This window comes from Dendrobates tinctorius, unplaced genomic scaffold (genome assembly GCF_039654945.1).
Source record: "Dendrobates tinctorius isolate UK_male_01 unplaced genomic scaffold, ASM3965494v1 ptg000143l, whole genome shotgun sequence".
NCBI classification, from domain to species: Eukaryota; Metazoa; Chordata; class Amphibia; order Anura; family Dendrobatidae; genus Dendrobates; species Dendrobates tinctorius.
In genome coordinates, this window is record NW_027361810.1 from 46,184,721 (window position 1) to 46,204,008 (window position 19,288).

General features: G+C 39.5%; 1 protein-coding gene across 4 annotated transcripts in view; it reads right to left on the reverse strand.

Moving 5' to 3' along the window:
• Positions 1 to 19,288, reverse strand: part of LOC141049432 (dynein axonemal heavy chain 11-like) — a 164,519-nt gene that overhangs the window by 94,795 nt on the left and 50,436 nt on the right. For all 4 annotated transcript variants that reach the window (XM_073545908.1, XM_073545907.1, XM_073545909.1 and 1 more), the window contains 5 exons: positions 19,021 to 19,194; positions 18,343 to 18,578; positions 16,713 to 16,835; positions 6,981 to 7,185; positions 1,753 to 1,917 (listed from right to left, as the gene is read on the reverse strand). In XM_073545908.1, coding sequence (XP_073402009.1) covers positions 1,753 to 1,917; positions 6,981 to 7,185; positions 16,713 to 16,835; positions 18,343 to 18,578; positions 19,021 to 19,194 — 903 coding nt within the window. The remainder of the gene's footprint in view (positions 1 to 1,752; positions 1,918 to 6,980; positions 7,186 to 16,712; positions 16,836 to 18,342; positions 18,579 to 19,020; positions 19,195 to 19,288) is intronic.

Genomic DNA, 19,288 nt, shown 5'->3' on the forward strand with positions numbered 1-19,288 from the left:
TGACTCCTACTGACACGTGTGAAAAGACAGATTTGCAGTTCTGTTTTGCAAAACTTTACAAAATCAACACCTCACAAATAGAGATGAAGCAGATCAGACGAAAATTTGAATTTTTGACTGTATTTTCTGGGAAATTTGATTTGCAGAGAAGCTATTCTCCATAAATGTAATGTCCCCTTATTATGTTCTACGGTCTCTGCAGACACCAGAGCCGAATAACCATAACATGTAAAAAATTAATAAATACTTATACTCACCTTATCGCTGACTTCTCTGGCCCCTCCGCATTCACCACCACTCGTCCGATCCTTTGCCGCATCTTCTTAAACAGTCCTTGCATTCCAATATAAACAAAGGGCTCAATGGAAAAGTGAAAAAAAGCCTAAAACCGTGCCTGAGGGTCCATTTAGATTTACAGATTTTCATCTGTTAACGAATGCGGATCTACTGTATGCAATCCAACTGGCGCTCATTTACTGGCGTGTTTACACAATCCAACAAGTACTGACGGGAACAGGGATTAGTAGCACGATCATTCTGTCCCCATACAGAATCATGTTAATGGCAACACATACCCTGTTTACAGGATAATGTGCTGCCGATAATGAACTGTCGATAACGTGCTGCCAATAACTTGCTGCCTATAACGAATTTCTGATAATTTGCTGCCGATAACGTGCTGCCTATGACGAACTGCCGATAACTTGCTGCCGACAACGTGCAGCCGTTAATGTGCAGCTGACAACATGCTGCTGATAACTTGCTGCCGATAATTTTTATTGCGTATGAGAGTTATTATGAATTCTTGTTTGCCAATTGTTGGCTTGTCCAAATGCATGTTATAATAGAGTTAATTATTTGGGGAAAAGGCTGGAGAACATTGGTTATAGACTGCATTAAAGAAGCACTCCTATCATTAAAATGTTTATCCTATTAATATATTGCAGTCATCATATTATGTATCACTGTGTACTTACAATTGCTCATTTTACCTTTCCTACACAGCTAATTCTTCTCTTTTCCATTAGGTCTATGATATCACATGATTAAAAACCGACCAGCTGAATCCTTCTAAGCTTTGTGTAGAAACAGGAGGTCAATTTTCCCAGTATGAGTCATCACTGCAAAAGTCCCTGGCAGGTGGGAGAAGGGAGCAGCTGAGTCAGGAGGTGAAGAGGGGAATGATAAATGCAGGGACAAGAGACTTGACGTTTCTTCTTAGAGCTGAGAAAAGAGAAGAATTAGCTGGGAAGAAAGGCAAAATGAGCAATTGTAATTGTTAATATATGATGACTATAATATATTAAGACGATAAAAATTTTGATGGGAGTGATTCTTTAAAGAGTTGTAATGAAAGCTGTTTTTATAGTATTTGCACAAAACATTAAAGGGTTACTCTTTTTGCATGCAAGACAATTGACAGCAACTTTTCTGGCAAAATCAACCAATTTTGCTATTGGAGAAAAAAAAAAAGAAAAAAAATGTAGTTATTTGTGGATTGATCCTGACTTGCTGAAAAGTTATAACAGGAAATTTGATGCATTGTATAAATTTATACCACCCATATAAGCAAAATGCTTTGTTAAACAGCCAAGGACAGCATGCAAAAACAAGTAGGGTCCAATAAATCAGGGATGACCAGCAATTAGCTTTTTACTGGAAGATATCCTCATCATCTCATTTTTCTTACTTGACCACATCTTACTGTACAATTTTCCAGCAGCCCTAAGCTTGGGATAAAGCTTCCGTTACCTTCATTTCGATCTCGGCTGCCGTGTGTTTTGTCGTTTCCAGCTTTTCCACCAGGAGTGTGTCCCCCAGGAAATTACTTTCTGCTGCTGATAGGCGTGTCAGTAATTCATCCTCAAGCATTTTCAACTCAATTTTGAAATAATTTTGTTGCTTTGTGAGCTCAGACTGAAAAGAAAATGGTAAGTTTTAGCCCTGTAATTGTACCAATGCGAACAATGGGAATACACTTTGCTACCTTTTAATTTTCCTGATTATTCAACATTCTACAACAGTTCTAAAGCATTTAAGGTCAGGACTAAAATCCAGAAAGGAAAAGGAGTATAATTTGGGGCTTTATCAGGTACATTCAAATGACCATTTTATTCCTTATTCATTCCATTTACTCACAAATTACTAACTTAAAATGACTCTTTTGTTATTGGGCTTTTTTGTTTTTAAGTAGCATTTAGAACGGTATATTCTTTACAATGAAGGTATTTAATGTATAAAATATTTAAATTGAAATATTCCATTAAATATTGAAATGTTGCAACATATGCAATCACCATTCCATTCACATTCCTAAAGTCGAATACTATATTGATATACACTTATTTGAAGCAGCGTGTTCCCCTTAATAAAGGCAGCTTTCAGTTGGAACTGATCATAATGCTTTTTTTTACTTTTCCATATTTCTCTCAGTTCTCTGCTACCTGATATCAGTTCAGGATTAAAAAAAAGGTCTTTTTTTCTCAGTCACTTATCTATAGGATGTGTCTAGTATTGCATCACAAATCCATTCACTTGAATAAAGATAAGCTGCAGTACCAGATACAGTCCATAGACAAAGAGTGGCGCTGTTTCTGCAAAAAAAAAAAATCAAAACCGTTTTTTTTTTTTTTTTTTTTTTTTTACTTCACACAACCTTAAGGTAATAGGGGAAAAAAGGAAAGGAAGAAAATGTCACAATGAATAAATTTGTATATACCTAAAATAACATTTGCATTGTTATTTCATATTATATTTATATTATATTTAATTTAAGATCATCACAATTACTAGTACATTAAAATGACAGACATCTTGTTACACTATGAGTGTCCTAGAAAAATTATAGCACAGTTATTTGTGAACATGTGGAGTAGGAAACTCAGGTGTTGTGATATGGAAATAATTTACACCATGTAGTGTCAAGCTATCTTCAGGACACAATAGGCACTCAGGATTCAGAAAGACAGGGTGGACAGCAGTGTGAGCAATCTCTTCTTACTTCAGCCCTTGTGGTATCTCCAGTATTAGATCAAATAGATGATGGACAGCAATGTGAGGAGCCTCTTTTTACCTCAGCAGACCTAGTATCTGAAGTATGAGATCAGATAGACAGTGTGGACAGCAGGGTGAGCAATCTTTCCTTACCTCAGCGCCCCTTGTATCACCAGAATTAGATAAGATAGACATGGCAAACAGCAGCATGATAGCCTCTTCTTACCTCTGCAGACATGTTATCTCCAGTATTAGATTAGATAGACAGAATGTGGACAGCAGTGTGAGTAGCCTTTTCTTACTTTAGCACCCCTGATATCACCAGTATTAGATCAGATATACAGGGTAGACAGCAGTGTAGGCAGCCTCTTCTTACTTTAGCACCCCTGATATCACCAGTATTATATCAGATAGACAGCAGTGTGAGCAGCCTCTTCCTACCTCAGCACCCTGGTATCTCCAGTATTAGATTAGATAACCAGAATGGATAGCAGTGTGAGTAGCCTCTTCTTACCTCAGCACCCTTGTTATCTCCATTGTTAGACTAGATAGACAGAATGGATATCAGTGTAAGCAACATCTTCTTACCTTAGCACCCCTGATATCACCACTATTAGATCACACAGACAGGGTGGACAGCAGTGTGAGCAGCCTCTTCTTACCTCAGCACTCTGGTATCTCCAGTATTAGATCAGAATATCCACTTGAAGCACATCCTCTTACACATGAAGTGAGGGGCCAGAGCTTCTTACTGCACATGCTCATAGGCATCTGTCCTATTAACATTCTAGGACACGTGTCTATCAGCATCTGCCATAGAATGTTATTAGGATAGATGCCTATAAAACTACCAGAAGTTCCCAGACATCTTTTTAAAGCACCACTCCAACTTTTTTCAGGCACTGAAGTGGTGCTACTATTAAACTAAGGTCCCTTTCCCCTGTCTTATACTCACTCTCTGGCATCTTTCATCTTTTTTTCGGTGCCGTTCCAATCCCGAGGGGCCATCTTGTGGCTGCAGTTTCTAACTGTCTGGAAGTCAAAAGTTATGTCACAAGCTCTCAATGCAAGTCTATGAGAGTCAGAATGAGCCAGAACGAGGTTCTCATAAACTGGTATTAAGTTGTGACATCCAACTCACTCTAGCAAACACTGGAATGATCCGGCAGGTCACAAACTGCTGGAAACTGATGAGAGCGGCGGTAAACGAAGGTGAAGACAGCTGCACGTAAGTATCAGACTGGGTGCAGGGACTTTAGGTTAATATATAATAATAATAATAATAATAATATTACTACCTATCTACTGTATATAAAAATTACAAAACAAAATACACAGAAATCTTGCAATTTTCACACTAGAAATTAGGCCTTATACCAGTCTCTTACTTTGTATTCTGTCCTGATGGCTTTTTCAACAGTCTCAGTCAGAATTACAATGAAAGGTAATACCTCAAAACAGAGTAAATAACACTAGATCCACCATTCACAATTGATAATGTCATAGCTCACCTTCTCCCCCTCACTTCATAATGACCTTTTCTTTGATCTGAACTGAACATTCTTTTTAAATTTTTTAAAATGATCCTGTCAGCAGGATTTTGCTAAGTAAACTACAAGCATTGTCATGTTGGCGATGTTACAGTGATTAAAATGATACTTGGGGTGAAGAAATCTGTCATGTGGTTCTTGTGTAATCAGTGTTAGGCCGGAGTCACACTGGCGAGGAATACGGGAGAGTGAGAGGCGCAAAAAGCACGCATTACACACGGACAAATGATTTTCTATGGGGTCCCTCGCACCAGCCGTATATTTCTCCTCAGTATCCTACGCTCCGTGCCAATCGCAGCATGCTGCGATTGTCAGCGTACTACGCCCGTAATACACCAATGCAAGTCTATGGGTGCGCAAAAAATACGGATTACACACGGACCACACGTGTGACTTGCGAGAAATACGGGTTTTACACCGGGTCTTTTATCAAAGCCGGCAATTCAGTGGCTATACAGTAAACTCACACTGACAGTTTTAATAAAGAAAGGAAAGAATAGATATAGACACATAGAATATATATATATATATATATATATATATGCATTCTATGTGTCTATATCTATTCTTTGGTTTCTTTATTAAAACTGTCATAGGGATCCATTATGTCCATTTTGCAAGCCTGCGAGAAAATCCCACCATACGGATGCCATACGGATTACATACGGATGCAGACATGCGCAAAATACGCGACCACACCTTGATTACGGATGACATACGGAGCACTGTTTAGGGGTCTGTCATCCGTATTACGCATGTAAAATACTGACTGTATTTTGCGCAGGTTAGTGTGACTCCAGCCTTAGAAGTTTTCAGTTAATGAGATGCTTGTGCTCCAGGGCGGGAATGTAGACAGAGTCTTATCTTCCTGCTCTAAGGCTACTTTCACACTTGCGTTTTTTTGCTGCATGTTTTTTGCGCACACAAACGCATGAAAAAAGCGCATCATGCGTTTGTGTGTGTTTTTTTGCGGGTTTTGGTGCTTTTTTTAAAAAAAACGCATGCTTTTTTTGCGCATACGTGCGGATTACAATGTGCACGTATGCGCACCAATAGACTATAATGGGTGTTTTGCTGTAAAAAAAAAATGCATTGCGTGCGCATGCGTTTTTTGGGGGGCAAGTCGGACGCACAAAAAATGCAACAGGATGCATTTTGTGCGCCCGAGTGCACACTACAAAAAAAACGCATGAGCATACAAACGCGTACAAACACATGTGTATGCGCACCCATGTTAAAGTATAGGGAAAAAAACGCATGCTGTTTTTTGCGCTTAAAAACAGCGCAAAAAAACGCAAGTGTGAAACCAGCCTTAGCCAGAGAAACCAAGGAGAGACCTGTCCACAGGCCGCCCCGAAGTCAAAACATGTTCCTCATCATAGAGACAGAAAAAAAGCTGTCTCTCTCTCTCTTATACATCAACCACTCGTACGTACACAACAACCTCCAGAGACCCTACCACAGCACACAGAGTATGTCAGCTGTGAAGTATCCACAAGCAATGATGGTTTGGGGAGCCATGTCATCTGCTGATGTAGGTCCCACTGTGTTTTATCAAGACCAAAGTCAGCGCAGCCGTCTACCAGGAAATTTTAGTGCCCTTCATGCCTCCCTCTGCCGACAAGCTTTTGGATGGAAATTTCATTCTCCAGCAGGACTTGGCTCCTGTCCACACTGACAAAAGTACCAATACCTGGTTTATAAACAGTATTACTGTGCTTGATTGGCCAGCAAACTCACCTGACCTTAACCCTATAGAGAATCTATGGAGTATTGTCAAGAGGAAGATGAGAGACACCAGACCCAACTATGCAGACGAGCGGAAGGCTGCTATCAAAGCAACCTGGGCTTCCATAGCACCTCAGCAGTGCCACAGGCTGATCGCCTCCTTGTCACGCCGCATTGATGCAGTAATTGATGCAAAAGGAGCCCCGACCAAGTACTGAGTGCATTTACTGAACATACATTTCAGTAGGCCAACATTTCGGATTTTAAAATAATTTTACAAGCTGGTGTTATAAAGTATTCTAATTTACTGAGATAGTGACTTTTGGGTATTCATTGTCTGTAAGCCATAATCATCAACATTAACAGAAATACACACATGAAATAGATCACTCTGCGTGTAATGACAATGACTCTATATCATATATGAGTTTCACTTTTTGTATTGAAGAAATGAAATAAATTAACTTTTTGATGATATTCTAATTTTGTGAGAAGCACCTATAGTTTTATAATTTCATGACTGGATTTAAATTACTGAAGGAAGTTGATTACTAGAGGAAAAAATGTATGCAAAATATATACAAAGTAATATCTAAAGTTGTGTATAGCAAAAACTATTTAATGCAAATGTAATGTGTCGCAAAAACAAATTTATAGGGAGATATTATTTTGAAATAAGTCACTGTCAATTTTTAAAAAAACGGTTACCTTGAAATGTTCCAAGTCGGGTCTCTCTAGATTCACCACATCGGCCAGGAGCTGGTCTTCCAAGCCATCTCTAGTTACAGTGAAATTGATTAGTGTTGTCTGGGCCTGTATTTCTGGTTTGTAATGGGGATTTGCAAGCTTTGTATGAAGAATAAGTCTAAATTTTGGATGGAATTTACATTCTTTATCCCCGATCCGAATGTATCTGAAAATTAGGAACATAAAATATAAAAAAAAACCTGTAGTCTAAATGGATTTTTTTTGTAATTACCATATATAAATATTGTAAAAATATTTATGTAATAATTTATAGACAAAAATATTTAAAATCATGATATAAAGCGAATTACCCAAACATGTTGGTCCCACATAAATAAAAACAAGACAATATTACCCAGTTCAGGGCTGAGACATTTTACCTTGTTCCTGACCACCAAGCACATTTTCAGATTTTATTGCACATACAATCTTACAATTCACTCTGATATTCAGATAATTTTCTCCTTTTCGAGATATATAGAGCTTAATTTTTATGCTATTTTTTAAATACTCTTTTTTGCTGATATCGAGGAAAAATGTAAAGTAAAGTAGGAAATTTGGGTTTACTTCTCTATTTTTTCTTACAACCTCAAATGGCTGCTAAAAACTATTTCATACAAGGGACATTTTTTTTTGACAGGGCCGGGGCTATAAAAAGTGTTTTTCTTTTTTTTTCTTTTAGTTTAGCTTATTATTGTTTGCTTGATTTTTTAATTTAATTTAATTTTTTTCATTTATTTTACAGACAGTACCCCCCATAAGGTCTTAAAAAACCTTTGGGGGGCACTTGAACGTATTAATACATTATTGTTATTGCTGATTTCCCCTGTTGCTGGGGCTGGTATATCAGCCCTAGTTATAGGTGGAATTCAGCTTCCAAGCTGCAGAGCTGACTGGATCTCCTCCGCTCTCCTCACACCCAGGAATCCCATGATTACTGGGTCTGGAGGAGGATACACTGTCAGTGCTTAATAATCTTTTTGCACAATCAATTGTTCAGTGTTGTGTACACAGTGATCAGGGAGGCAAATATGATAATAAATCATACTTTCCTTCTGTGTGGCTGTGTCTGACAGCTGCTCCCCATCTCCATACTGCACAATCTCCTGCAAGGTCTTTACCATGCAGTGACATTTTAGACCATCAGTGCAGAGTAAACTGTGGCCCACCCAGACATTTATAGTCTGTAGGTACTCTAGAAGTACCGCAGTTAAGTTAAAACTCTATCGATTTGGCATTCTTTTTTACATCTGTCCTATGAACATATGAAAAATAATATGGCCCCAAATCATCAAGACTTGTGTTGTTCATGCTGGTCTTGATGAGGAGCATGCTGGAGTCAGAGGCACCCGATTCATTGAGAGACATATGCCCTCTAAACAATCAGGCATGTCTGAAAAAGGGCATGCACCTCCATGTGCTATGCCACAAATCTTACTCCAGGACAGTAAACAACACCATAGCTTGATAGAAATTACATGAGCTTTGGTGTCACACCCACGTCCTGCCCCAATTCTTCTCACTTTCATGCAGTGGGGCCAAACTGGCACAAAAATGGCAACAGTCACAATCTTGAGTTGTGCAAATTTGTTGCTACGTATCAAAGTTGCAGTTAAACAGTTGGATAAGTTGTTATCTGAGCATGCTCATGTGCTAACCAAGTGTCTACAGCGTGCTCGAAAAATATGTCCGAATACCTGCGTCTCGTCAAAAATTAAATAATAAAAAAAAATAATTTTAATTTAGTATTATTTTAAAATATCATGCACATTTTCATATTTTTCATGCTATTTTATATTTTGGAATGGCATAAATAACAATTTCATCCTATAATTCATGATCATAATTGATATCCTTAGGCTTACTTAGGGTCAATAGTCTCCAGAATTCTTATCATTAGCACAGTGAAAAGAACAATTCCTAAAATGCCATACTTAAAAGTCCATAATATATTATTTACATTTGATAAATACTTGATCGTTACCTAATCTTAAGAAATACTTTCTTATTTTCCTACCGATTCGGTAGATCTTGTAAGTTTTTCGTGTCGCCCGTCTGCCAAAGTGTTTGTTTTGAAGTCAACAGTCATTGAAATTCAGAATGTCAACCAAAATGTTATAAGTAGTAGTCATTTTCTGAGTCACAACGCTCCAAGAAATCACTCCTTGAATCAAATACCCCCAAGAGAGTGAGAAATTAAACATACCTTTCAGAGTAGTGTTGAACTGTGCAAGTGCGTTCAACTGGATCAATACTCAGCATGTAGAGGACTCTGCTACAGTTATGATCTGGGGGTGTCTGATAGGGCATTTGTGCAAGGAAGCCAAATATTTTGCAAAGTACAGAAAAAAAAAATATATATATACGGAGCGCGCACATCCACCGTGACACACACACAAAGATACGTGCACTTTCCTTAGGTAATTAAGGAGAAGACTGCCTGGGTTACCTGCAATGTGCTATTAAAATAAATGATTGTAATTGATAAGCATAATTAGACATTGGGAATAATGAAGTGACCCCAATCAGTGATGAAATGCTGATTGTATGAAATAAAAACACCACCTATTTATAGGCTGAAAACCCAAACCTGAAGGAATCTTGTATGTTATAATTAGAAGAAAATACATTTACAGTGATTAGAGAGGTTGCAGATCCAGGATAAGGAGATTGACAAGTTATAAGTAAAAAAATAAATGACACACTTCTAATAGTCCATAAATGTGGGAGAATTCTTAAGATAATATTTATAGAGGATTTGAGGATTCTGAAGAGCATTTTTATTACTGATAGGACCGGACTTAAAAGATTATACGATGGGTATGGTAATTGATGGAATATGCATGTTTACGTTCACATATAAGAAACTAGTTTTTCTTGGCTTAAAAAGCTATTAAATGTTATTCCATGGGACTTTTTTTTAAATCAATTTTTTACATGCGTTTTTGACGTCCTAAATAAAAGCCTACGGAAGAATACATATAGTAAGCACTACACAAAGAGCATGCGGCCTGAAAAATAAATATTGGTCCAAAAATATGTCCTAAAGGTGAGTAGCAATGCCAGGTAAAAATGCAATCTGTAAGGGTAGTTTCACATTAGCGTTTACGGCCGCAGTGTCAGGCTGCGCACGACCGCCGCTAAGCCCCGCCCCCTGCCGCGCCTCCTCCGGTAGCTCCACCTATGGGCGCATGATGCTGCAGGCGTCCTGCGTCCCCTATCTTTCGCACTGGGGACGCAGGCCGAGCGCAGGTATGCGTTTGGCGACGCAGGCGTCCTTTTGACGCTGCGCCGACCGCACCAAATTGCTACAGGTTGCGTTTGGCGCTGGTAGGCGCAGCATCAAAAGGACGCATGCGCCGCCAAACACATACCTGCGCTCGGCCTGCGTCCCCAGTGCTAAAGATAGGGGACGCAAGACGCATGTAGCGTCATGCGCCCGTAGGTAGAGTTACCGGAGGAGGTGCAGCAGGGGGCGGGGCTTAGCGGCGGCCGTAAACGCTAATGTGAAACTACCCTAAAGTATCCATATTTTCTGACTTTCAGCAAAAAAAAAATTCAGGAAAAAAAAAAGTCACCAAAAGGTTTCTTCTTTGCCAAAATTTGTCTCTCTCAAGATCTCCCTTTTGCGGTTTATATTTTACTTAATTAAGAAAACAAGTATGAACTTGATAAAAATAGTAATTTGTTTTTTTTTACCCACACAGTAAAAGTCTAATATTACCAAAAAAATTGAAATAAAATGCTGAGAGAAAAAAAAAATGAATGTCCTATTTGTCAGATAAAAAGACAAACATCTCTTTAATTACCCAAAAAATAATTATTTATTGTATAATTAATTATTAAAATTATCTGTCTGACTTGCGTATTGAAAAAAAAAAGAAAGAAAAAAAGAAATTGGTCATTAAAACTGGATGAAGAAGGGGTTAGGGCTTACTTTAGGCTATGCTAATAGTGCCATAAGGGTCTCTATTCAGAGCTACTTTTTCCATTAAACACTCCAATGAAACCCGAGGACCACTGAAGATCAGTGCAGTCAGCGCGGCACTGGTGGTTTCCATCATCGATAGGAACTAAAATGCAAATGTGAATACAGCCTAACATTGGAAATAGTTGGATTAATTTGTCGGGTTCCAATTTATCTACATAATTTATTAAGTAACTTGAATTTTAAAAAAAGAATGAGCTAAAACAAAAAGACTATTGTTTATTTTTTGATTTGATAAATGGCGCCATCAAGAGAATTGTTGCTTGACATCAATAATATTCCTTGCCTAGCGGGAGGAAACTTTCTCCTGGATTGTGACACACAAGACTTTTGAAACAACTGCCCATTTGTCGGATTGGTGGAAAAGTTTTCAATGGTCATCTAAACTACTGGAGCGTTATTGTCTTGGCATAACTCGCACTGTGATCCTTCTGAACTTCATCTGTGTACCTGTATCTTAATTAAATTAATTCAAAACTAGATTTAAAAAAATGGTGATGGCCTTGCACTGATCACAGGTTTTGTCTGATGCCATCTTCTGATATGTCTCTACTTAAATTCCTAAGCATCACAAAGAAAGTAATTATATGGATGTATCCTTCTTCATGTATGCCATTTTACCAGGAAAATACATTACATATTTGTCATAATGGTGGGTAGATTTGTAAGTTCATCTTAAAGCACCACTCCAGCGGTTTCTTTTTCTTTTACAGAGCTGGCGTGTTACTATTAATCTAAGGTTCATGACCCTTATTTTATACAGTTGTGCTCAAAAGTTTACATACCCTGGCAGAATTTTGGCTTTTTTTTTCAGAGCATAGGAATGATAACATCAAAACTTTTTCTCCACTCATGGTTAGTGGTTGGGTGAAGCCATTTATTGTCAAACTACTGTGTTTTCTCTTTTTAAATCATAATGACAACCCAAAACATCCAAATGACCCTGATCAAAAGTTCACATACCCCATTTCTTAATACTGTGTATTGCCCCTCTAACATCAATGACAGCTTGAAGTCTTTTATGGTAGTTGAGGAAGAGGTTCTTTATTTTCTCAGATGGTAAAGCTGCCCACTCTTCTTGGCAAAAAGCCTCCAGTTCCTGTAAATTCCTTGGCTGTCTAGCATGAACTGCACGCTTGAGATCTCCCCAGAGTGGCTCAATAATATTGAGGTCAGGAGACTGAGATGGCCACTCCAGGACCTTCACTTTGTTCTGCTGGAGCCAATGACATATCGACTTGGCCTTGTATTTTGGATCTTTGTCATAATAAATAATGGATTTTGGGGATATATCAAAAGTAAAAGAAAAGTAAAAGATGCTATAGGATTTTTACAAGATGAAAATGATGAAATGGTAAGACAGGATGCTCAGAAGGCTGAACTTTTAAATTCCTATTTTGCATCTGTTTTCTCTCAGAAAGGAAATGTAACATCAACTGTTCTTCACTGTCCTATTAAGGGAATAGAAGAATCCAGGATATCTATGAACAGAAAGATAATACGGAAACACTTAGCTAACCTAAATGAATTCAAAGTCTCCAGGTCCAGATGAATTACACCCCAGAGTACTGAAGGAGATAGCAGAAGAAATTTTTGAACCCCTGTCCATAATCTTTGAAAATTCTTGGAAAACAGGAGAAGTCCCAGAAGACTGGAGAAGAGCAAATGTTGTTCCTATCTTCAAAAAGGGGAAGAAGGTGGACCCAGGCAACTATAGGCCGGTGAGTCTGACTTCTATACCAGGAAAGATCTTTGAACAAATTATTAAACAACATGTATGTAAGTACCTGGACAAGAATGAAGTAATTAAGCATGGGTTTGTAACTAATAAGTCATGTCAGACTAACTTAATTTCCTTCTATGACAGAATCACTGATTGGGTGGATCAGGGAAATGCTGTAGATATAGTATATCTTGACTTCAGCAAAGCATTTGACAAAGTATCTCACACAATCCTTATTGAAAAAATGGCTAAGTATGGAATGGACAAGGCAACTGTTAGGTGGATTCATAACTGGCTTAGTGATCGGACCCAAAGAGTGGTCGTAAATGGCTGCACATCCAGTTGGAAGAATGTCTGAAGTGGGGTACCACAGGGCTCTGTCCTGGGCCCTGTATTGCTCAACATCTTTATCAATGATTTAGATGAAGGAATTGAGGGTAAACTGATTAAATTTGCCGATGACACAAAGCTAGGAGGGATAGCTAATACTAGAGAAGAGAGAGAGGATTCAAAAATATATAAATAAACTGAAGCAGTGGGCAGCAGCTAACAGAATGATTTTTAACAGGGAAAAATGCAAAGTAGTACATCTGGGCAATAAAAATGAAAAAAGCAAATACAGAATGGGAGGAATAGGGCTAAGCAACAGCACATGTGAAAAAGACTTGGGTATACTATTAGATCAGAGACTGAATATGAGTCAACAGTGTGATGCAGCAGCAAAAAAGGCAAATGCAATTCTAGGATGTATTAAAAGAAGCATACAGTCTAGACCATGTGAAGTCATTATTGCCTTCTACACCTCTTTGGTCAGACCTCATCTGGAATACTGTGTCCAGTTTTGGGCGCCATATTTTAAAAAAGACATCAACAAACTGGAGCAAGTTCAGAAAAGAGCGACCAGAATGGTGACCGGTCTGCAAACCCTGTCTTATGAGGAAAGGTTGCAGGATTTGGGAATGTTTAGCTTGCAGAAGAGAAGACTGAGAGGAGACTTAATAGCTGTCTACAAATATCTCAAGGGCTGTCACATTGTAGAAGGATCATCTTTATTCTCATTTGCACAAGGAAAGACTAGAAGCAATGGGATGAAACTGAATGGGAGGAGATACAGATAAGATATTAGAAAAAACTTTTTGACAGTAAGAGTGATCAATGAGTGGAACAGGCTGCCACGAGAGGTGGTGAGTGCTCCTTCAATAGAAGTCTTCAAACAGAGGCTGGACAGACATCTGTCTGGGATGATTTAGCGAATCCTGCTTTGAGCAGGGGGTTGTACCAGATTGCCCAGGAGGTCCCTTCCAACTCTACGATTCTATGATTCTATGTTGGAATGTCCAAGTACATCCCATGTGCAGCCTCCAGGCTGATGATTGCAAATTTGCATCCGGTATTTGCTGATAACGTGATGCATTCATCTTTTGTTCAACTTCGATCAAGTTTCCTGTGACTTTGAAGCTCACACATCCCCAAAACATCAGCGATCTACCTCCATGCTTTACAGTAGGAATGGTGTGTTTTATCATAGGCCTTTTTGACCTCTTTCCAAATGTAACGTTTATGGTTGTGGCCAGAAAGCTCAATTTTGGTCTCATCACTCCAAATTACCTTGTTCGAGAAGTTTTGAGGCTTGTCTCTGTGCTGTTTTGTGTATTGTAGGTGTCATGATCCAGGACGGGGTTTCGCTTTCACCCGTCCTGATCAGACTGGGGGTTAATTGTTCTGCCTCTCTCTGGCAAAGGGCGACTATTTAATGCTCACTGGACCTAGGTCCGGTGTCAGTTATACTCCTGCCCTCGGCTGAGTTAGTTGACCTTGTGCGTACGTGTGCCTTGTGCCTGATATCTTGCTTGCTTGTTTGGTTTTGATCCTGTTCTGTCCCTGTTACGAGTTCTGCCTGCCCCTCTTGTACTGCGCTACCACTCGTGTATGACTCTCTGTTTGTGACCCGACTTCTCTCTGCTCGTCCCCTTGGTACCACGTCGCCATTTTGTGTCTGACCTTTGGCTTTGTCTGACTACCCATCTGTTTGTCCCTCCTGTGCCTCGTTTGCCTGTACTGTTGTGACCTCTGTTTTGCCTGACTCTGAGTTGTTGTATGGTGTCCTGTCATATCTGTAAGCAGGACGCTAAGCCCCGCCCCCCTGCAGTCACCTGACCATAGGTCCTGTGCCAGCTTGCTAACTTCAGTATCCGCAGGTCCTGTGCCTCTTTACTTTCCGGCGCTGACTGGACCCTGACACTAATAGTTTGAAGCACGCATTGTCACCTCTGCTGCCCTGCTCCACATGTATCTTTTAGCACTGTTTCTGTACTCAGGACATGCGCACTGGCTCTGTCAGCGAGTGTAGTGTGGTGTCTCTGACAGTAGGAGAGATACTTTGTGGCATTTGCGCAGTAATGGCTTTCTTCTGGTGACTCGACCATGCAGCCCATTTTTCTTCAAGTGCCTCCTTATTGTGCATCTTGAAACAGCCACACCACTAGTTTTCAGTGAGTCCTCAGCTGATGTTATTTGTGGGTTTTTCTTTGCATCCTGAACAATTTTCCTGGCAGTTGTGGACAAAATTTGTTGGTCTACCTGAATATGGTTTTGTTTTTACAGAGCCCCTGATTTTCCATTTGTTAATCACAGTTTGGATGCTTTTGACTGGCATTATTAATTCCTTGGATATCTTTTTGTATCCCTTTCCTGCTTTATACAGTTCAACTACCTTTTCCCGTAGATCCGTTGACAATTCTTTTGCTTTCCCCATGACTCACAAAACAGAAACGTCAGTGGCCGGATGAAAGATGCAAGAGTCTGTCTGGATCCCAGAAATTCACTCAGCTTTTATGCACACACACTGATTACAAGCAAACAGGTTACAGGTGAGGATGTTACCTTTAGTAGCCATTCAAACCCATTTGTGTCAACTTCTATGCATGTTATCAGGCCAAAATCACCAGTGTATGTGAACTTTTGATCAGGGTCATTTGGATGTTTTGGGTTGTCATTATGATTAAAAAAAGAGTAAACGCAGTAGTTTGACAATAAATGGCTTCACCCAACCACTAACCATGAGTTGAAAAAGAGTTTGGTGTCATTATTCATATTCTCTGAAAAAAGGCCAAGAAAGACAAAATTCTGCCGGGGTATGTAAACTTTTGAGCACAACTGTACTTACCCACTACCGTTGTTACCGTTTATTGGCGCCACACCAGTCCCATTCTGACATCTTGTGACTGTAACTTCTGGCCGACCGAAAGTCAGAGGTAAAGGTTACAAGCTCTCAATACAAGTGTATAAGAGCCATAACAAGACTCTCATAGACTTATATTGAAAAGTGACCTCCGGCAAACACTGGAGCAATCTGGCAGGTCACAAACTGCTGAAGACCAACCAGAGAGGTGCTGATAGAAGGTTAAGACGGTGGCTGGAAACTATAAGAGCAGGGGCTGGGAACTTATATGACTTCAGCAGTAAAAAAAAAAAAAAAATGCTGGAGAGTTTTTTTAAGAAATACAGAGAATGTTCCAACAGAAAAAATTATAGATCACCTCCATGAACAGTCCCTTATACTCAGTATTTACTGTGCCATTTGCAATGTCATTTTAGACTTTTAAGAATACTGTGACCTACTCAAGGTCAGACACAGATGATATATTAATCAAAAGGGACTAGGCGAGTTCAGTATGTTAGACAACATATATCATTCTCCCTTGAAGATGTTTTAGTTACATTATTCCAAGTATTAATATAATTGCATTTATTAACTACTCTGACAGCGGACACAGAGGGAATGTCCACCTTAATGAGGCGGGTGCAGTTTGTCTATAGTTCACACTGTGTGTAAACTGCTTCCCCTCGCATCTACAAGCTTCTCCGGTATTAGACCTTGGTGTGAGACCATTTTTCTCAAAGGGATACATAATTTCTGTAGCTGCAACAGTAGTGACATAATATCAAATTATATTCTGGTTTTCAGAAAAATAATTATTACCTTCCCTTTTTAAGCGTATGTCGCCCAAGTAGTGGGTCAAGCACAGGGTCAATAGATTCTTCCAAATTTTCTATCAGAACTGGGTCACCAGCCACAACTGCTTGTTCTATGACATCTACGTATCTGTAGAAGAAATTAACAAAAAAATTCTAAGCTACTAATTACATAGTCATGGAGAGTCGTAAAGCAACAAATTTAGTCATTAGGTAGTGTTCTACCAGTGCAGATGTGAGGTCCCCTGGTTCGAGTGTGGCCAGTGTTCTGAACCCAAATCCCTGGTGCCAGTGCAGCCATTTCCTGAACGTTGTCCCCTGGTTCCGGTGTGGCCAGTGTCCTGAACCTGAATCCCTGGTTTCATTACGGCCAGTGCCTGAAGGTTGTTCCCTGGTCCTGGTGCAGTCTATCCTGAATCTAAAGTATCCTGGTCTCGGTGCAGCCAGTGCCTGAAAATTGTTCCCCAGTCCATATGTTGCCAGTCCCTGATTCAGTATCTTAGACCTGTACATAGCCCTTGCCCATGTCATTGAACCTAACCCTTGGGGCCAGCAGCTGCAGTACCAGCGCCTGCCTAGGAGTGGTACCTGGCTGCTAACTGCAGCTCAGTCTGTCCCCACCATTGATAGCTCCAGTGAACACAGGTAGCCGCTTAGCTACGCCCCTTCCTAGGCAGACCCGCCCCTGTGGCACAGTGGGTCCACAAATCCACATGCGCCACCTGTAGTCGTAACACAGCCTAATGCAATTTTACACTTTTTTTTCTCTTGTGGGAGTGTTTCTCCCAGTAATATAGGCTGGATGATAGGTCTGTATTTTCTAGGTGGCTGTGGTCTATTCTGCTCTTATTTTTTATCTTGCTATCTCCTTTTCTGCAGCCTGATTTCTCTGCTCTTCTTGAGACTGTGGGTCATTTTTCCCCTCTTTTTTCTTGAGATCTGTGTACAAATGCTTCTACATCCTCTCTGCTGTTATGCCAAATAAATGAGAGAAGGGAGTGGGAGAGCAGAGAAAGCTGTCAGAACCAGGAACAGGAGTACTGAAAGATTTGTAACGTTTTTGCAGATCACACAGCTAGATAAAGGAATTAGACTTGTTTCACACTTGCGTTGAGGAGAACTGCAGATGGCTGCCTACTTCCTCCTTTCTTCCTCCCTGAAGAACCCCTGAAGGTCAAATTGCTTCATGCGGACGTATCCGCATACAACGCATGTTCCTTCGTACCTAATGTTAAAGATAGGTATGCAGGGAAACGTAGGACGCATTTGGCAGTAGGCGGAGCACAGGCGGAGCCTCAGGGAGGAAGAAAGGAGGAAGTAGGCAGCCATCCGCAGCCCTCCTCAACGCAAGTGTGAAACCAGCCTTACAGACACTCAGTTACAGCAAAATGTTAGACAAAATTGAATGATGGAAAGTTTATTAACTTTACATTTTAGGAAACAAATAAACCATGAAACAAAAATCTGAGTGAAGATGTACATTTAAAAATGTAAGGTTATTGTGTTTGCTTTGCAGAACCCCAAACACACAGGGGGTATTTATTATTGATTTTGGGCCCCAATTGTCATGCAATTTGCAATATTTCCATGTTATAAATATAATATAGTATGCTGAGCTCTATTTTTAAGATTATTACCCTTTCTGGCCTAGATGAATTACTTTCAACCTGGATCCATATCTGCTTTTAATCCACTTGATGCCTTGAAGTTGGGGGTCAATCATTAGCGGCCATCGTTCACAGTTTGATAATATGGTACCATTCTGAATAGACATTTTATCACTGGGCAGTCCCTCGTTGTTCCATTTTGCTGTAGTTGCATCATCAGTCAACATACAAATAGGATCAAGTCCTTCTGTCATTGGAATAAGAACCTAAAATAGACGGCAAACTAAGTGAGCAAAACTGGTCAAAAGCAGTGAAACATTGCCTGCTAGCAAAAACCTTATGAAAAAAAGCAGAAGAAACATCACCGTAACTAAAAAAATCCAGCATTAGTAAAGCAATTGTGAGTTCATATTTTTAAATCTTATCTGCTATAGAATAGAGTGCCTCCCAGCGTACACAGACTTGCTTTGATTTTTCAATACCATCTTATAATGAAAATATAAAAGCACAATATATATAGTATGTCATTATATTTCTTGCTCCAGATCTTAAAGCAAATTTGTCACCAGATTTCATAATTAAATCAAGACAAGACACAATGTGAAGGTCACAATGTCTTACAACACTTGTTGCCGTGTAGTCCTAGTCTAAATTTCACTCTTCTAAGTTTCATTAAGCAAACGGTTCCTAACAACACAAAAATCTCACTTTCTGAGTTCGTAGGTATGGCATCCACAAATGTTCTACAAGTTCATAACGATACTTCTTGGAAAATGAGCCGGCATACGAGATGAAGGCCGCTGTGAGCAGGATATCTCCGCACAGTGTTTGCTCCTGCTTACGGTATAAAGCAACAGACTGAGCCCATCGGACGTTTTCTGACTGCAAACAAAAATATTCCATTGTTAACGACCTGACTTAAAGGGGGTGTTGCAAAAAAAACATATTCTGTATATATACAGCTCGACCCAATTCA